Source organism: Pecten maximus, chromosome 15 (assembly GCF_902652985.1).
Source record: "Pecten maximus chromosome 15, xPecMax1.1, whole genome shotgun sequence".
Classification (NCBI taxonomy): domain Eukaryota; kingdom Metazoa; phylum Mollusca; class Bivalvia; order Pectinida; family Pectinidae; genus Pecten; species Pecten maximus.
In genome coordinates, this window is record NC_047029.1 from 34507348 (window position 1) to 34529036 (window position 21689).

At 37.0% G+C, this 21689-nt stretch overlaps 1 protein-coding gene across 1 annotated transcript; it reads right to left on the reverse strand.

Annotated features, from left to right (window-relative positions):
- Positions 1-214: 214 nt before the first annotated feature.
- LOC117344376 lies at positions 215-10240 on the reverse strand. Its single transcript, XM_033907123.1, has 7 exons — positions 10038-10240; positions 8458-8551; positions 7054-7175; positions 6461-6551; positions 5968-6050; positions 4774-4900; positions 215-1069 (listed from the first exon to the last, which is right to left on the reverse strand). The coding sequence occupies exons 1-7, from the start codon at positions 10202-10204 to the stop codon at positions 1010-1012; spliced, it is 744 nt and encodes a 247-aa protein (XP_033763014.1). The 5' UTR covers positions 10205-10240; the 3' UTR covers positions 215-1009.
- Between the last annotated feature and the right edge of the window lie 11449 nt (positions 10241-21689).

The following is a 21689-nucleotide window of genomic DNA, read 5'->3' on the forward strand; positions in this document are numbered from 1 at the left end:
TACATCTATCAACTTCTTAATACTGTCAGATTTATATAATTCAACAATGGTACATCTTTATCTTAATTTTCAATACTGTATATTTATTAGCCATTAAACATTGTTCAATATATTTACATGTACACATTTTCTAAAATGTTATATGCCTAATCAATGACACCTTTGATGCTCTTCACAAAATAATAATAATAAAAAAAAACAAGATAAAACGATATCGTGTTGCTGTAAAATTGTATCTATAATTGATGCTTTTTTCTATGTATTTTATGTACTCATAATAAGCAAAAGGGTGAAAAAAAAGATTTCAAGACTGAAAAAGTGATAGTAATAATATTTTGCAGATAGATACTTTAAGATCAACTGCGTATTTTATGTTTTTTAAACATCTTTTTATGCGCTCATAGAAATTTCGGGGGTCAAATGTCAGAGGGTGGAAAATGATTTTTTTATTTTTAAAATGCAAGCAAATTCAATATTTGAAGAAAGATGATAGTTTTTGACGTTTCCGCTGAAGAGGTATCAGGTTTTAACAAATTTGATGAAAAAAATTGCCTAAATCAATCCCGTTATGAATTGACAACGATGCTTATCACTGTATACTTTACTCGAAATGTTCAAAAGTGTATTTACGTCTTTATACATGTACATCTAGATCAATAAGAGACAACACATACTTGAGCAAACAGTTACGTTATACTTTGCCATACCATCTGGCTAATATCGTTTGATATCACAGTGTGTAACTTTACCAACACCAGGTAAAAATAGATCATATAGTTAGAATGTGTTTGATTTCACAAAAACCAGGCAGGGTTCGCGAGCGATTCATGTTAGCGATATTTACGTTTAAAATCGCTAAAAACTAAACACCGCGAAAAATATCTTTTTCACAGTAAATCGTTCGATATGACAGAGTTTGAAAGCACCGGTTTATTTTGTGATATACTCAATGTTGATATCACGGTTAAAATAGTGTTGGTAAAATCTGGTTAGGACAACATCAAAATGTCTATATCTTGTCGTAGGCTACTTTCCTTTTCCCTCTCGTCACCACAAATACCACGCCATCCTGAAACATAAAGATGACGAATAACAGCATATGTAACTTCAAAACACGTCTTAACCAGTTTTCGCAACCTAGAAAGTTGTTGATGACTTTTTTTTATCTACCAGTTAAATTGTAGGTATAAATACGCTGATACGTCTTGTGAAGCTGCAGCTCAGAAACATATGGGGAAACAAAAGAACAACTATGTGAAATAATATAGTGATTGTAGGTGAAAGTCATCGCTAACGAGGTCAAAATAATACAGACAATTTCGTTTGAACATCAAAGGCACAAGCAACATGTTAGATAAACTTTACACTTTCTCAATATAAAAATTGAATTTACTTTCTTTTCAGACATACGAAATGCTTGTTTCAAGTTAAGATTATATAGCCATCCTAACCCCAGGCTAGCGTTATAAACGACTCGCTTCATAACGTAGAGTAACTGTATTTACTTCTAAAAGGCTTTTGTGTTGGCCATGTAATGGTGAAGAGAAATATAGCTTACAGGATTGTTGAGGTTTGGTTTGTTTGGTTTGTTTTTGTTTAACGCCCTATTAACAGCCAGGGTCATTTAAGGACGTGTCAGGTTTGGAGGTGGAGGAAAGCCGGAGTACCCGGAAAAAAACCACCGGCCTACGGTCAGTACCTGGCAACTGCCCCACGTAGGTTTCGAACTCGCAACCCAGAGGTGGAGGGCTAGCGTTAAAGTGTCGGGACACCTTAACCACTTGGCCACCGAGGCCCCGAATTGTTGAGGAGTAAACTTCTTAGAGCCCTTTGATAGTGATCTTCTTTAAATCAAGTACAGGTCGAGAATAATATAGCTGAGAGAATTGTTGAGGAGTAATGTTCTTTATAGCTTAGATAATTATTGAGGAGTGATGTCCTCTATAGCTTAGAGAATTGTGGAGGGGTGATGTTCTTTATAGCTTAGAGAATTGTGGAGGGGTGATGTTCTTTATAGCTTAGATAATTATTGAGGAGTGGTGTTCTTTATAGCTGAGAGAATTGTTGAGGAGTGATGTTCTCTATAGCTTAGAGAATTGTGGAGGGGTGATGTTCTTTATAGCTTAGATAATTATTGAGGAGTGGTGCTCTTTATAGCTCAGATAATTATTGAGGAGTGATGTTCTTTATAGCTTAGATAATTATTGAGGAGTGATGTTCTTTATAGCTTAGAAAAATTGTTGAGGGGTGATGTTCTTTATAGCTTAGAGAATTGTTGAGGAGTGATGTTCTTTATAGCTTAGATAATTATTGAGGGGTGATGTTCTTTATAGCTTAGATAATTATTGAGGGGTGATGTTCTTTATAGCTTAGAGAATCATTGAGGGGTGATGTTCTTTATAGCTTAGAGAATTATTGAGGAGTGATGTTCTTTATAGCTTAGATAATTGTTGAGGAGTGATGTTCTTTATAGCTTAGAGAATTATTGAGGAGTGATGTTCTTTATAGCTTAGATAATTGTTGCGGAGTGATGTTTTTTATAGATTAGAGAATTGTTAAGGAGTAATCTTCTTTTTAGCTTAGAGAATTATTGAGGAGTGATATTCTTTATAGCGAAGAGAATTATTGAGGAGTGATGTTCTTGATAGCTTAGAGAATTGTTGAGGAGTGATGTTCTTTTTAGCTTAGAGAATTGTTGAGGTGTGATGTTCTTTATAGCTTAGAGAATTATTGAGGAGTGATGTTCTTTATAGCTTAGAGAATTATTGAGGATTGGTGTTCTTCATGGCTTAGAGAATTATTGAGGAGTAATGTTCTTTTTAGCTTAGAGAATTGTTGAGGGGTGATGTTCTTTATAGCTTAGAGAATTGTTGAGGAGTGGTGTTCTTTATAGCTTAGAGAATTATTGAGGAGTAATGTTCTTTTTAGCTTAGAGAATTATTGAGAAGTGATGTTCTTTTTAGCTTAGAGAATTGTTGAGGAGTGATGTTCTTTATAGCTTAGAGAATTATTGAGGAGTGATGTTCTTTATAGCTTAGAGAATTATTGAGGATTGGTGTTCTTTATGGCTTAGAGAATTATTGAGGAGTAATGTTCTTTTTAGCTTAGAGAATTGTTGAGGGGTGATGTTCTTTATAGCTTAGAGAATTGTTGAGGGGTGATGTTCTTTATAGCTTAGAGAATTGTTGAGGAGTAATGTTCTTTTTAGCTTAGAGAATTATTGAGGAGCGATGTTCTTTTTAGCTTAGAGAATTGTTGAGGAGTGATGTTCTTTATAGCTTAGAGAATTATTGAGGAGTGATGTTCTTTATAGCTTAGAGAATTATTGAGGATTGGTGTTCTTGATGGCTTAGAAAATTATTGAGGAGTAATGTTCTTTTTAGCTTAGAGAATTGTTGACGGGTGGTGTTCTTTATAGCTTAGAGAATTGTTGAGGAGTGATGTTCTTTATAGCTTAGAGAATTGTTGCGGAGTGATGATTTTTATAGCTTAGAGAATTATTGAGGAGTGATGTTCTTTTTAGCTTAGATAATTATTGAGGGGTGATGTTCTTTATAGCTTAGAGAATTATTGAGGAGTGATGTTCTTGATAGCTTAGAGAATTGTTGAGGAGTGATGTTCTTTTTAGCTTAGAGAATTGTTGAGGTGTGATGTTCTTTATAGCTTAGAGAATTATTGAGGAGTGATGTTCTTTATAGCTTAGAGAATTATTGAGGATTGGTGTTCTTCATGGCTTAGAGAATTATTGAGGAGTAATGTTCTTTTTAGCTTAGAGAATTGTTGAGGGGTGATGTTCTTTATAGCTTAGAGAATTGTTGAGGAGTGGTGTTCTTTATAGCTTAGAGAATTATTGGGGAGTAATGTTCTTTTTAGCTTAGAGAATTATTGAGAAGTGATGTTCTTTTTAGCTTAGAGAATTGTTGAGGAGTGATGTTCTTTATAGCTTAGAGAATTATTGAGGAGTGATGTTCTTTATAGCTTAGAGAATTATTGAGGATTGGTGTTCTTTATGGCTTAGAGAATTATTGAGGAGTAATGTTCTTTTTAGCTTAGAGAATTGTTGAGGGGTGATGTTCTTTATAGCTTAGAGAATTGTTGAGGAGTGGTGTTCTTTATAGCTTAGAGAATTATTGAGGAGTAATGTTCTTTTTAGCTTAGAGAATTATTGAGGAGCGATGTTCTTTTTAGCTTAGAGAATTGTTGAGGAGTGATGTTCTTTATAGCTTAGAGAATTATTGAGGAGTGATGTTCTTTATAGCTTAGAGAATTATTGAGGATTGGTGTTCTTGATGGCTTAGAGAATTATTGAGGAGTAATGTTCTTTTTAGCTTAGAGAATTGTTGACGGGTGGTGTTCTTTATAGCTTAGAGAATTGTTGAGGAGTGATGTTCTTTATAGCTTAGAGAATTGTTGCGGAGTGATGATTTTTATAGCTTAGAGAATTATTGAGGAGTGATGTTCTTTATAGCTTAGATAATTATTGAGGGGTGATGTTCTTTATAGCTTAGAGAATTGTTGAGGGGTGATGTTCTTTATAGCTTAGGGAATTATTGAGGGGTGATGTTCTTTATAGCTTAGGGATTTAGTGTGGAGTAATGTTCTTTTAAACAACAATTGATTTTATTGTTATATAATTCAGATTTAGAAAATAAAAACTTCTTTTAAATAAACATTACAGATAGGTCACAAGGTGAGTGTCGTCATCACATGATCACTACATAAACAACATGTTTAGTTTAAATTAAAGAGTCATGTTAGTGGTAGTGACCTTACCTTTACTAATGCAGGGAACGCAATCCACAAGGCGTAGTTAGGAATTCTCTGCTTTCCAGTCTCCTTCCTCACAAAACTTTGAAACAGAACACCTGATATTCCGTAAACTAGCAGAAGTCCACCAAATCTAAAAGAAATGAACTTTTCAGTATATAACCGGTCTGTTATCATTCGGCAGTATAATATGTTAGCACGTGCCACTAGAGCAAAATACAATGGAGCATTTCTCATTGGCTGTGGAAGTCAAACATCGAATGGGACGCCATAATATGGACAATGGCGTACGTGACGTCATGGATTGTGAATGGGCACCAAAATGGCCGTCCCTGTTTGATTAAGCGCTCCAGATTTTTAATTGACTCGTTACTGTCATTTTAAATAATAACATTTTTTGAAGATTATGTATTTATGATTATTTTGATTAATATTTGCAGAAAATCTGATAAAGAAATCTAGAAATCAATTAAATAAAATATTTTATTTTTCGTATGTATCGCTGAACTTAAATATGTCACTCAATTGTTATATTGTACAACCTGCTTATAATTTAAATAACACTTATTCCAGATAATCACTTAAAAGAACAATAACCAATTAATGTCTCGAATTCTTATAGCTCAAAGACGCTGCCTAACTCAAATTAAACATTAAGTCCCGACGGTAAAAGTCTATGTAAAACATACTTCGTTACCTCGAACACTCGGGATATCTCGGGGTTTTTTCATAGGGCCCATTGACTCTGAGCTAACGAGATTGACTATCTAAATATTGCGTTGTTCAAACTTAATATATTTAGAAATCAGTCTAAAGAATTTATTCATTTGAGATGTTACGTGGCATTTATTGTTTGGTCAATAAAAATAAGTCATGACCACAGGGTATGTAGCATTGCTTCTTGGGAATTCTAGTAACTGTCATTTAACACAAATTATGATATATTAGACAAGATTGGCGTGTAACAATATCTCTTGGGGAGTCTAATATAATGTAATTATTGTATAATAGACTCCCCCAGAAAATTGTTACATGTCCCTATATTCACGACTACACTGCTGCAATATACACATATTGACCCAAAATGACCATTGCTGTCGATAGGCCTATCAAGCAGTTAATGTAGCGTTCACTAAATAACCTTTTTATATAAAACATGTTGACGATTTTTGAGTTTGTCGACCTTATTATTTTACCTACCCTATACACAGCAGTGTTCCTGTGGATATATGTGTTCCTTTGGGTGAACTCGGGCAGGCATATTTAGTTTTTAATTCAAAGTGCTGAAAGAAATCTTTAGATTGTTAATTGATGAGGTAGAAATACTATTTATCATATTTAAACAACAAGTACATGTATGAAGTTCACTAGAGTAGATGAGAATTAGCCACCATCATTCGGCCCTTTTCTAGTACATTTAATATTTCCATTGTTGGAATTTCAGACAGATCCGCTTACCGACTTTAAACATGCCTCCATCAGGTTAATTATCATAATAGTTTATTGAGAATCACGGTTTCTTTCTTGCTTTTTTTTTCTATAGTTGATTTTTCTTTTCTTTTTTCTGTTTTTGCTGATGTTTTCTCTTGTTTTCCCTAGTTCTTAATCCTATGTGTGGAAAACACAAAATTAATATTTCATTGTGTAATTTGACATCAAATAAATGTTACATAATTAACGGCTAAACACCCACGTATTCCTTTTGACCATCCTCCTGGTCCAGCCCGTACGCCGTCACGGCACCTTCGTCACCTTTCGAACATATTATGTTTACAGCTGTCGTCCTGTTAACAGATACAAGTTATTTGTATCATGATTGTGAATTTGTTGATCTATAGCAAAAACGGCTTACGTCATCACAAAATGTCAATACATCGCAGCATGCTACGTCATCAAAAGAAAAGCATTATATTCTTGATACAAGCATCCATTAAAATCAAAATGAAAGCACTATCATAGTTCAAGATGGGTTCCCGCACCCGTAACTCGCACTATAAGTAATAAAATTAGATAATGAAATTCAAAGATTTTTTTTCTCTGATTTTACTCCCGCACACAAAAAACATCTTTCCTAACGATCACGTGACCTTCCGTTGTGTATAATAATGAAGCAACATGAGGATAAGCGAGTAACGACTCTCAGAAATCAAGTTAAACCATTACTAACGCTGAATCGATTAATGAGTAGTCTTTCAATGGATGCATTTTTCATAGAAGCATTTCATCATAAAGTGTGTACTGTTGTGGAATAATGAAATCAAATAATATAAAGTGTTGTCGACTTACGCATTTCCCGCTGTGTACTGCAGGGTGAGAAGTCCCTTGTCGTCGTAAAGAAATGTAGCGGAATCCTGAGTACCTATACCCAGATATTGAGTAATCATCCCGGACGGGGTCACTTTACATGCCTACCAACGAGAAAGAGAGAGACGAAAAGTAGTACATAGATATGTGCTGTACCTAAGCATTTATAGTACATAGATATATGTAGTACCTAGAGATATGTGTATAGATATGTGTAGTACCTAGATATGTGAAGTACCTAGATATATGTAGTACCTAGATATTTGTAGTACCTATATACATGTATGTATAGTATCTAGATATATGAAGTACCTAGATATGTGTAGTACCTAGATATGTGTAGTACCTAGATATGTGTAGTACCTAGATATGTATAGTACCTAGATATGTATAGTACCTAGATATGTATAGTACCTAGATATATGAAGTATCTAGATATGTATAGTATCTAGATGTGTGTAGTACCTAGATATGTGTAGAACCTAGATATGTGTAGTACCTAGATATGTATAGTACCTAGATGTGTGTAGTATCTAGATATGTATAGTATCTAGATGTGTGTAGTACCTAGATATGTGTAGTACTTAGATATGTGTAGTACTTAGATATGTGTAGTATCTAGATATGTGTAGTACCTAGATATGTGTAGTACCTAGATATGTGTAGTACCTAGATATTATAGTACCTAGATATATGTATTACCTAGATATGTGTATTACCTAGATATGTGTAGTACCTAGATATGTATAGTACCCGAATATGTGTAGTACCTAGATATATGTATTACCTAGATATATGTGTTACCTAGATTTGTGTAGTACCTCGATATGTGTAGTATCTAGATATGTGTAGTACCCAGATATGTGTAGTACCTCGATATGTGTAGTACCTAGATATGTGTAGTACCTCGATATGTGTAGTACCTCGATATGTGTAGTACCTAGATATGTGTATATATATGTGTAGTACCTAGATATATATAGTACCTAGATATGTGTAGTACCTAGATATGTATAGTACCTAGATATGTATAGTACCTAGATATGTGTAACAACTAGATATGTGTAGTACCTAGATATGTATAGTACCTAGATATGAGTAACACCTATCTACAACCCTTTACAGGTTCCCTAATTACTTTATTTTCAATGACTTAATGAGACAAACAACTAATGAACTAAACACGTACAGTACTCTGTTGTCTGCCTAGATTCAATAATACTCAATATATGTCAACAGACCGTCAGCAGGTATAAATGTACATGATTATTACAGCTACGTTTCGTAAGCTTTCACTATGATTGCCACTTTGATTCATGTCATTTTACATAGAAGAAATAATAAGTGTTTTGATGATTTGTACTCGTGTCGGGTGTGATAACATACCGCTTCGTTGACACACGTGCCCTCTGTAAACTGTTGACAGGGATTCCAGGAGTACACGTCTGTTTTGCCCTTTGTATCTGGGATATCCTGAAATCTGGAAACAATTGTATGTTATAGACAAAATGTAAAGGGGTATGTTGGATAAAATCTCACTAAAACCATGTATAGTGGAAATTGACAAAAGGTGCTCAACAATGGAAACAATCAGAAGGTTTTAAGAGGGTCTCTTCATTTTATTATCCTTGTGATCTATCTTCTTCAGTCTGTCTGTGTTCACTAGATATCCATCCTCAAACGACCTCGACAAGTGGTTTCCCCCTAGACACCCATCCTCAAATGACCTCGACAAGTGGTTTCCCCCTAGACACCCATCCTCAAATGACCTCGATAAGTGGTTTCCCCCTAGACTACCACCCTCAAATGACCCCGACAGTTGGTTTCCCCCAAGACACCCACCCTCAAACGACCTCGATAAGTGGTTTCCCCCTAGACTACCACCCTCAAATGACCCCGACAGTTGGTTTCCCCCAAGACACCCACCCTCAAATGACCTCGACAAGTGGTTTCCCCTAGACACCCACCCTCAAATGACCCCGACAGTTGGTTTCCCCCTAGACACCCACCCTCAAATGACCCCGACAGTTGGTTTCCCCCTAGACACCCACCCTCAAATGACCTCGACAAGGGGTTTCCCCCTAGACACCCACCCTCAAATGACCCCGACAGTTGGTTTCCCCCAAGACACCCATCCTCAAACGACCTCGATAAGTGGTTTCCCCCTAGACTACCACCCTCAACTGACCCCGACAGTTGGTTTCCCCCAAGACACCCACCCTCAAATGACCTCAACAAGTGGTTTCCCCTAGACACCCACCCTCAAATGACCCCGACAGTTGGTTTCCCCCTAGACACCCACCCTCAAATGACCCCGACAGTTGGTTTCCCCCTAGACACCCACCCTCAAATGACCTCGACAAGGGGTTTCCCCCTAGACACCCACCCTCAAATGACCCCGACAGTTGGTTTCCCCCAAGACACCCACCCTCAAATGACCTCGACAAGTGGTTTCCCCCTAGACACCCACCCTCAAATGACCTCGACAAGTGGTTTCCCCCTAGACACCCACCTTCAAATGACCCCGACAGTTGGTTTCCCCCTAGACACCCACCCTCAAATGACCCCGACAGTTGGTTTCCTCCTAGACACCCACCCTCAAATGACCCCGACAGTTGGTTTCCCCCTAGACACCCAACCTCAAATGACCCTGACAGTTAGTATCCATACAAACACCCGTCCTCAAATGTCCCCTTACTGCTAATATCCCCCTAGACACCTATCCTCATATGATACCTGACTGTGTGTGTCCACCTTCACATCCGTCCTCAAATGACCCCGACTATCCGTGTCCCCCTACGCACCCACCCTTGCGACTGTTGCGACCACGTTAGACCCCGTACAACCTTTACCTCGGTACTGATAACCAGTCGTGGTCCAGCTTCCTTATTTGGAATCTGTTATGTCCACTTTTGAATGTGTCAGACACATATTTTGTGAGTGGTACCCAGTCGTGGCCTACTTACCTTGGGGTTGTGTCCGTGTTGCCAAGGGCTGTCAAATCTATTACCAACCCAGTGTCATCTCTACAGGAACAGCTCGACAACTTTGTACATGTTTGTGAAGTAATCCCCGATATTAACAGACAGAAAACTGTCAGGTAAGAAACAAGACTCCTTCTCGTCGCGAACATTTTGGATATTTATCTCCCGTCATATGACTTCACTGGTCGGCTGATACAGCTTATCTTAAACTGTTAACTTATAATTATCAAATCTAAGTTACACTTCTTTTTAACAATTCTCTGTTGTACATTTAATATTTTGATAAGCGTATGCATTTTTTTAACTTCTTGAAATAAATTACATTTTTTTAGATTATCATTTTTATTTCAAAATAAGCTTATCCTTGAGTCTAAAATAAAACGAAATGTTCATTTATTTAATAAATAAATAATCCCATTTATGATATTGTGATGTTAAGTTTCTATCTTGAAATCAATGTTGTATGTTTATTTTTGAAAGCTGAAGAAATTATATCCATGCTAGAACCATTGCTAAATATATATTGTTGATATCAAGAGATACGGGTAGAAAATTATCACTTCACGTTAATACGACCTTACTACTGCAGGTCAGTAACAGACTGCCGATATCAACCGATCGTTAGATTCATATCAACACCCTCGCCGTCTAGTAAGTAGTTACTTCAGACTGTATAGGGGTCACTTAGATATCGGTGATAACAATAGATATGATATCAACCAACAGCACAGTTGTAGATGCTGATATACTTATTTTGTTATAAATGATGAAATGTTTGGGTTGTCTCCCCTTCATCATGTAAGTGATCGTGTTACATTAGTTCCTGCTCACTTTCGTTTTCATAACTAGATTAATTTCAACCTTCATATATTCGTCCGTCGACATTTATAATCTACTTCTTGAGTGGATAGGAATGAGATCATGTGTGCTTCTTTAAAGTGAGGTTATAAACATCCATTCTTAAACGGTTAAGCCCTAATATGACCCAGGGTGTTGGTACCCCCCCCCCCCTAGACACCCGTCCTAATATGACCCTGGCTGAAGGTACCCCCTGGTCATCCGTCCTCGTATGACCCTGGCTGATGGTGTCCCCTAGACACCCGTCCTCGTATTACCCTGGCTGATTGTGTCCTCTAGACACCCGTCCTTATATAGGTTGTTGATGTCTGAAACAATGAGGCACTTGCTAATATATGTCACACACGCTTACCACTTCAAGTATGTAAAAGATAAATATCACTCAAAATAAGGGGGTGGGGTGGGGTGGGTGGAGGTGTTGAATAAAGACAACCAATTGTAGAACTTAGATATGTTTGAATCTCGGAACATGTATTTTCATACCATTCGAGTTGTTACCTTAACAGCATCAGTGGACTTTGAGATTTTTAAATGATTATCTGTATACATTTTAATATCTTATTGTAAATCTGTTATATGATTAAATCCGCATTTTAACTGATTTTGTACAGTCTTTGTGACTTTAAAGGGCCACAGTTCGCCACAAGAGGAGATTTCTGTATTCTTAGTTTGCATGTTTACTTTTGTTTTTACCTTTTGATGTGTTTTATATATATATATATATATATATATATATATATATATATATATATATTGTTTGTTTGTTTTATTTGTTTTGTTTTTTGTATACATATAGATATGTGTGTATAAAATAGTAACACAACTGACGAAAGAAGACAATTGTATGGCTTACCGGGCCTCGAATTCACGATCTACGTACGGCATCTAATCACATAGAATATCCAGAGCTCCACGTTATATAAGTATATACTTATTCGGGTATATAAAGAATATCGCTTTCGCCAATGTGTACGTATATAATTATAATATGTTGTCCCATTATATTGTATTGAATGACATCTATGGATTGCATGACATATTATGAATTGAAAGGACAAAACAAGAAAAGCAGCGATGATATAGATTAAATAACTACTACTTGGATGTATAAAATGAATTGAAGATAAATAAGCACTAGCATTTACTATCAACCCTGTGCAAGGAGAAACAGCTTATCATGTCATCATCATAATATTATAACAAAATTCCGGAATTTAGTACCGCCTACATTCCCGTAAGTTCCCCAACTTCCGGTTACTTTGTTTACTTCCGGTATGTCAATCATGAAAGAGGATTGAAAAATAACACAGGTAAGTGTAACATTACTTTTCTTTTCCTCGTCTGTTTTTGTTGAATTTTCATTTAACTGATCGCTGGTTGCATAGGGTAACTACGTCTGCTGCTTATCATTGGCAACAATGGCCGAGTTTTACAGTACTAAGTGTCTTCATGCACGACCGTAACGTTACGATATGGGCGGGTCTTGTATGTCGATATAATAGCTATTTAAAGCTATATCAAACTGACAAAATTGAAAAATACCGTTGTATTAAAACAGGAATTATAGCTATGGAATCCTTGCACGCAAATCCGACATCTGAGACTGAATTTAAGAATCACACTGGTGATGTTAATACAGTAATTATAAACAACATTTGAACATTATGTTATCAATTTTATTCGAAACAATAGAACACTTATTTACTCAGCTGCAATAACGTAGCTCTGGACGACGGGTGGACAATTTCTGAGCAATGTAGACAGTGTATGAATATTAACTATATATTATTTACTTAATTAACTATAAACATTATCAGTCATTATAAGTTTTAGGTGTTTCTTTTGCAAGCATGTATTTTTATCCAAATAAATGTTGTTTTCCCCAAAAGACGATATGGCTCTTGTCCCTGATTTGTCAGGCCTAAAGATATATGTATTTCTGCAAACCCTTAAGCTACGTATACTAACCTTATATTTTTGTGTCTACTCAAGTTTTTATGGCCACGTACGTGCACGTTCAAGGAAGTACTATTTTATCCTTTTTGAGAAGTATTTAAAAGATGAAAATATTTCCCTACCTACATAAGCTATTGATTTCTGACATTTTAGCAGAAACAAATGTATTATTTTTTAGGCATTTAAAAATAATATGTTTAATATTGATGTATACAATGTTTAGGTGCATGATATATGATCAAATTGTCAATACAACAATATTGAATTACCTCCCCTTATATAATAACAAAGACATAATTCAAGTTTTGCCATTTAATGAAATAATAAAATAAGATAATAAAGTATATAAAAAGCCCTTTTACTCCAGATCAAAATGTCTCGAATATATTAAAAGTCCATTAATAATCACTAATACATATGAAAGGAGGTGAAAAGGCTATACACAGATTGCAATACATTTTGATATTTTAATATCCTTCACTTTCCACACTCACAAGCAAATTTTATGCGACGCCTTAGCCAAAATTACTTTAACTTATTTATTTAAATTAAACCATTGAGGGAGCCTCATCAATTTCATACAAATTTAGCCTCAAATAGGGAGGGAAGAGTGGGTGTTTCAAAAAAGGAGATGCAATGGTATGTGTCCTGACACCTCAGGATTCTAAATGGAAGTAAGAGAAAAAAAATGGAAGGCACTACTCCAAAAAGGCGCCTAAAAGCTGGCCAATGAAAACTTTGTGCTAATGAGGGGTCATTTTACTGGTCAAGCTCGTGCTCGAGCTGTATGTCGAGAGGAGTGAATATTACTCGATGGACGGCAAATGATAACACACATAAAATATATACATTCAGGGAGGTAATTAACTATTTTGGAACAAAATATCCACATTGCTGGCATGACATCTTTGGTGCATCATGGGTACAATTGCCCTGGATGTGAAATCCCCTAATCTCAACTCTACATAGAAAAATATAGAATTTTCTAGCCTCCTGTTTGTCTATTCAAAAATCCTCCATTTCAGGTTGGCATCCCCCTGTTTCACTCTCACGGCTGTGAATGATTTTCTCTTTTGCCCTGTTTGTCCACTTTTGTATCTAACAATACATTGACCATACACCAATGCAAGGCACTTTGTGACATTACTTGACGGAATAGCTGATGTGACATCATTTACGATTGAATTGTCAATGTTACATCACTGTATTGTTTCCATGATATCATGCATTTATTGTGAGTGGAATCCACCCACTTCAAGACCAGAGTGAGATGTTTTACACTGATGGAATTGTGAATACACATCGAGACTTATTGCTTGTCTATGTATCAGAAGCATGGAAAATATTTGACATTGTTGGACAATGCCAAAGTAAATTACTTTCAGTACATCACAGTTTGCATATACACCATATTAGGTATATTCAAATGCCCTAAATCTTCATTACACAACACCATATTAGGTATATCCAAATGCCCTAAATCTTCATTCCACAGTCTGTCTACATATACATAATGATATACAAACAAGTAGCTAAAATCCTCAATTCACAGTCTTAATATACATTGCATGGTAAACATACAGTTATCTCAAATCCTTAACTCATTGTCTGCGTACCGCTTCGGTATACATTGTATCAAGTAATAAACATACAGCACCTCTGGCCCAAATCCTCAATATACAATAAGCATAAATACATTATGATAAATAGTTATATTGATGGCCCAACCTACATACATCATAATAAATACAGGTGGCACAAACCTCAGTTCACAGTCTTCATATATACATTATGATAAACATAAAGGTATCTCAAATCCTTATTGTTCTACCTACATTATACCGGTTAATTAACGTACAATACATGCACAGGTGGCCTAAATCCTCAATACACAATAAGCATAAATACATTATAGTAAATATATAATTAGTATAGTGGGTCCAAACCCAAATTCATAGTCTGCATGAAAACATCATAATAATGCAAGCATACAGATGGCCAAAATCCTCGATTCACAATATGCAAAAATACAGTAAACATGTACTAAAATATGATTGGCTCATCAAATCCTCAATTGAAAGTCTGCATGTACGTCATGAAAAGCATACAAGTAGTCGAAATCCTCAATTCACAGACTAACATAATGAACATACAGGTGGCCCAGATCCTCAATTCAAAGTCTACATGTACGTTATGGTAAATGTGCATATGACGATCATATATTGATATATTTTAAAAATCTTCGTGGAAAAACCGCTAACGATGCGGTTATATATGTATATATGTCAATGTCAGATGGTACAATAGTGTATTTTTTATTTACAGATTGAAAAGATGGTACAGTACAAGTTCCGCAGTACTACCAACCAATCCACATACAGGGGCATATTGACAATTTGATGTCTCTTTACCATGGAGAATGTGACGCCACTACCTAGTGAGTCTGGTGATGCCAAACTTATGAAATGTGATCCACAGATAGAACCTGTACGAGACTTTGTGACACTCACAAAAGGTCCAGATAAAACCATGGAGGCATCGCCTGTAGCCCTAACTCATGAAACAGGATTACCTTCTTCAATATCAACTCTTCAGGAGACCGTTCCAGTGCCAAATGAATCAGCAACAGGACCAGGTCAATCAAATGCTGAGAGTGGACCTAACACCGACAGCACACCTGGACTAACGACCACTGACTGTATACAGCAAACTGTAGGGTCTAGAATTGAATCCCAAGGCAGTGATAGACAGAGCATCCTCCAACTCATCAAGAGAAATATGAAGGACACCAAAAGAGAATTGGGGGAGCTCCACAAAACCCTGCTGCCAAGAGAACGACAGCTTTTGATTCAAAAGGAACAAACTGCATTAGAAGTTGCAAAATATTTTGCGGACATCAAGATTAAAGTTAGTAAATATCTTTTAGAACAAGAAGAGAAAATCCAAAACGAGCTGGAAGTTTTGACACAGAGAGAATCACAACACATACAGCAGGACGTTGTCAACTGTACAAAATTGATGGAGAACGTAGACGAGAAAGAAATGGAATTCTTGTCATGTGAACCTATTTCTAGGAGAGAAAACCATATGTCTGAGGTAAATTCAGACCTCCATGACTTAAAACGTACAATAACCGGTTACTCAGATATGTGTAGTCAGATGAAGACATATGCCGACGAGCCATTTAATATGAGGTTCATGATCAACACTGATTTAGAGGATATGTTGACAAACTGTAGTTTGGTCAACATTGAACTCATCACTGCAAGACACACATTGACAAGTCGGCAGTCAGTCTCATCAGAAGCATCATCTACCAGGCCGTCTACTTCGGAAGAACCAGATGTGGTTTATGCAGATAATAGTGCGTCCGACGCCTCGGATTCTGAGTCATCTGAATCCGAAGAATCATCGTCAGAATCGTCTGAATCAGATGATGATGATAATGATGACGAGAATGACGGTGTTACTGATGAGCAGCGTAGCTTATCTACAGTCACTGACGACGTACAGAACAATGCTCAATTTCGAAATACAAGCAATGCACCTATAAGTAGCACTGAACCAGCACCAGCCTATGAGGAAGAGCCCCCACCGCCATATCCAGGCCTTCCACATACCCTCTCTGTTCCTACCGTATCCGGATGCCAAGATCCTCGATTCCCCACACAGAATACCCCATCTACATCCGGTCATGAGTCGATGAATGCTCCTCCTTCCGTTACGGTCTATCCACCAGGAGAAAACATTCCAACCCGTACGTCATCCAGTTCCAGTATAGAAGGAAGGGGTGAGTCACATTCACCGAAGTTACACCACAGTCCTAGTCCACGTCAGTCGCATCAATACAGAAGGCGTTCGCCTGATTCCCTTGGCTCATCAGGAAGCTCTACATCACTTCAGGACGCTGGGTCTGATCCGACTATAGGGAACACAGCAAGTAGCACCAGAAATCGACTTGACATGGATTCGAATGAACGACGCAACAGTATCGAACCAGTGCATCCAGCTCTCCGCTTGCCATTTGCCTCCAGTTCAAGTCCATCAGCACCTCCCTTGCCTATGACATCCTATACGCCTTCTGATGGAAACGAAGGCCAGACTGCCATGGCTACTTTATACCCGCAACTTAATCAGCCACAAGGTCTCGGCAGGCGATCTCCTAACATGGGTCGACGATCGCATAGGTCAGTACCAGCACCGGTCCAGGGAGACCAGTCAAGACCAAGTCACCGATTCCGAGAAAAGAAATACACACCGCCGTTCAGTCTGAAGTTTGTCGGACAGTGTAACGCATCCATTTCTGCTGACGAGCGACCACCTGGCTTAGTAGGCATATCCAACATGGCAGAATATACAGTTGTTGTTGATCGTTGGAACTTTAAATTGAAACTGATAAAATATAGAGCTGTGAAAAGCGTTTTGTTCTTTGGAACCTTTGAACCCTGGGATGTTACTGGGTTGTCTGATACTCGTTGTGCTGTCACTGTTCCAAAAGCTTCAGAAATATGTATCGCCTCCAGACATGGCTCAAAACTTAAGTTAGAAAAAAGGATACCAACATCACGTGGGTATTCTTGTATACAGTACCATAAGCGCAAGGACTTACTGATTTGTGGATGTTGCCCACAGTTCGGCAGACCACATGTAGCTGTTGTAACTATGGAAGGCAGGGTTCTGAAATCATTCCACGACGACGCCAATAACACGGCGATTTTTGCATACCCAAGATCTATTGCAATAGTAGGCGAGGAGACTGTTGTGGTCGTCGACAACAACAAGAACAGTGTTATTTTCATTAGAATGGATGGAACCGTGTTAGAGACATACAAAGGTTTCCGTAAGTCTTTGCTCGAAGACGCACAGGGAGTGACTGTACACCCCTATCTTGGATTTGTTCTTGTGTCAGACGCCAAAAAGAACAGCCTCCATGTCTTGTCATCGAAGGGACATTACAGGGGATGCATTTCCGGTGGAACAGAAATGTCCAACCCGCGCCGGCTTATGGTTGTTGGTCTAAACAATCCACAGTTGGTTGTCGCACACGGAAATGGGTATGTAAGCCGATTCGACTTGGTTTCATAAACAAGGGCACAGCACTAGAGTAAAGTCAGTATTTATATGTGCAGACGTGTAGAACTGTGACACTATGTCTGTCGCTGCAAATTTTAACGACTTACATTGTGTGTCTTCTGTACTAGCGGGATCTGTCCATTAGACGTCTGCGTCCTTGCTACAGCTAAAGTCACATTTGGGACGGTGTCAGCAGTCTATGTTGTTTAGTATGTGGTGACCCTTTAAAGGTACTCTTGTTTGAATATCATTACCTTACAACGTTGGCTTGTCTTTCTCCTAGGTAAAACTGTAAAGGAAGGTGCCATCACAGAGAGTCTAGGTAGGACATACATGTTGCTATGACGACTAGATATCACCAAAGAATGGGTAATATATGCCATAGTATACAAACTAGACATAAAAAGTCAGTTAAAGCACTATTTTTTATAGATATGTAGAACAAAGTTTTGATAAAGTATCTTAATATACTACAAGCACAGCTTTGGAATACAAACATCAAACACCCGTAGGCAGATAGTTTTCTCACAATGGCCCGTGCAGTGTATATACCGTACGCCCACAACCAATCTGTGCGTTTACTGACATGTACATGTCTCATTACTATGGGAGACAGGGTTATATACCAGTGGACATTGACTAGTTTGGGATTGCGATGATAGTGTAAAATAGGTATACAAGGCACAATGTTGCTACCCTTTCTTCAGAGAAATAATTGGTTATGATAATTTTACAATGTATACTGGGCATTTTACTTTTCGGATACACTTTATATGAATGGCACACCCATATAAATAATATCCGAAATGGATGTTAGTGTCAGAAATCCACGCAGGCATTAATATTTGTCTTCAGATTTGCCTTATAGTGTACTGTGTTATGAAGATAAGTAGAATATTTTGTGTGTCTTGTACCTGTAATTCCATGGTATTTTATCTTTTGAATATACATGTAAACATTTTCCCTTGTCACCTACATTTAATATTGTATAGTTCAAATGTTTCATTTTCTCCAAAGATATTTTTTGAGAATTTGTGTTAGTGTTTCATGATGCCAAGGTCAAAAACAAGACCATTGTTATAATCTATAGAAAAACAATTTTCAGCGCTCTTGCGAATTTATTATCTTTTAATCAAGCTCATATATATATTGGTTAAGTACATTTATGCAAATACATGTACTTCAAAAAACTTAGTTTCTACGCTTACAGCAGGATATTTTGGCGGGTATACTTGTCATACAGGGGATGTGTAGTGTGCCTGCAATGCCTTGTTATATCATGGTTAGTCATAATTGCAGTGAACGTGATTATGTAGAAAAGATACACATATTACGTTATAAATGCGAGTGTTTCATTAACTATTGGTGTCCCAAAGCTTGCTCATATTCTGCCACTTGAACAAACTGAAGTACCTGTAGGTACTGTGTATTTGCTTTAATAACTGAAAGACCCTTTTCGGTTTGATGATAAAATCTAGCCATTGAAATAAGGTAAATACAGATTATTTCGGATATCTGTCGAAGAAGTTTAGAATGTGAATTTGTTTTGCTTAAAAGAGAGATATTTATATTCGACTCTCGAGTAACCCTGCTTAGTAAACTGATTATTATGGCTAGTAGTGAGATTAGAGGTTCAATTGAAATGGGAATCAATGGCAACGTTACTCTGCTGGGATAACAGTTTATACCTAATATAAATCCTGGATGAAATATTGTATTAACTAAACGCATTTTAAGCCAAACTGCACATTGTTTTTGAGTATCGTTATGACAATCTATAAAATAATATACATGTAATTATAATGAGAAATCCGAATTGTTCACAAAGGAATGGAAAATATAACTTTCACTTTTGTTTCCCCGTTTTTATCATTGCTTTTTAGAATATTTGATAATTTAAAACGTTATTTTGATATTATTTATGTACGCGAGAGCAAATCCTCATTTAGTAATATAAGTAACTTATTTTTTAGAACCATGCCATGCATACAATCTGATTGGATTAATCGTCGTACGATGTGGATTTCAAATATTGTGTTAAAGGATAATCAGACGATCGGTTGTATCGGTAAACTGGTAGACGGTCCGTTGTATCGGTAAACTTGTAGACAATCAGTTGTATCGGTAAACTGGTAGACGGTCAGTTGTATCGGTAAACTGGTAGACGGTCAGTTGTATCAATAAACTAGTAGACGATCAGTTGTATCGGTAAACTAGTAGACGATCAGTTGTATCGGTAAACTGGTAGACTGTCAGTTGTATCGGTAAACTGGTAGACGATCAGTTGTATCGGTAAACTGGTAGAAGATCAGTTGTATCAGTAAACTGGTAGACGATCAGTTGTATCGGTAAACTGGTAGACTGTCAGTTGTATCGGTAAACTGGTAGACGATCAGTTGTATCGGTAAACTGGTAGAAGATCAGTTGTATCAATAAACTGGTAGACGGTCAGTTGTATCATGAAACTGGTAGACGGTCAGTTGTATCAGTAACCTGGTAGAAGATCAGTTGTATCAGTTAACTGGTAGACGATCAGTTGTATCGGTAAACTGGTAGACGGTCGGTTGTATCAGTAAACAGGTAGACGGTCAGTTGTATCAGTAAACTGGTAGACGATCAGTTGTATCGGTAAACTGGTAGACGGTTAGTTGTATCGGTAAACTGGTAGACTGTTAGTTGTATCAGTAACCTGGTAGAAGATCAGTTGTATCAGTAAACTGGTAGACGATCAGTTGTATCAGTAAACTGTTAGACGATCAGTTGTATCGGTAAACTAGTAGACGGTCAGTTGTATCGGTAAACTGGTAGACGGTCGGTTGTATCAGTAAACTGGTAGACGGTCAGTTGAATCAGTAAACTGTTAGACGATCAGTTGTATCGGTAAACTAGTAGACGGTCAGTTGTATCGGTAAACTGGTAGACGGTCGGTTGTATCAGTAAACTGGTAGACGGTCAGTTGTATCATGAAACTGGTAGACGATCAGTTGTATCGGTATAAACTAGTAGACGGTCAGTTGTATCAGTAAACTGGTAGACGGTCAGTTGTATCATGAAACTAGTAGACGGTCAGTTGTATCGGTATAAACTAGTAGACGGTCAGTTGTATCAGTAAACTGGTAGACGGTCAGTTGTATCGGTAAACTAGTAGACGGTCAGTTGTATCGGTAAACTGGTAGACGGTCAGTTGTATCGGTAAACTGGTAGACGGTCAGTTGTATGTATTGCAGTAATTTTCATGTATGCATTTTTTGTTTACTTGACCGACAACCGCTCCATTGTTACGGCGCGGCAACATCTCGCTTTTATTAGTCATGTATACATTCATAACTTTTGACAATTTACAGCTTTTTTGGCTGCCGCATTTGAAATCGATTTTTATCCAGAACTGTTCATGATGTTGATATCTTTAATATTTTTTGTTTTTAAGTTGTGATAATTTGGACTCCTTCTAACTAACGCGATTTTATGTATTATAAATTTGTACATATTTGAGTCAGAGAGACTATACCATGACTGTAAGTAAGCTGTCAGTGATGTACCTCTGTCTCCCTATCTCCAATGTTTTACTTGATGACCTTTATTATGTTTCTATTGTTGATTTGTTGTACCTGTGTCTCACTATCTCCTTTCTTTACTTAATTACCTTTGTTACGTTTCTATTGTTGATTTGTTGTACCTGACCACCAGTAATAAATAATAGCGGTTAACGTTAATTATATATTAATCTGTCACGATTAACGTTTACAT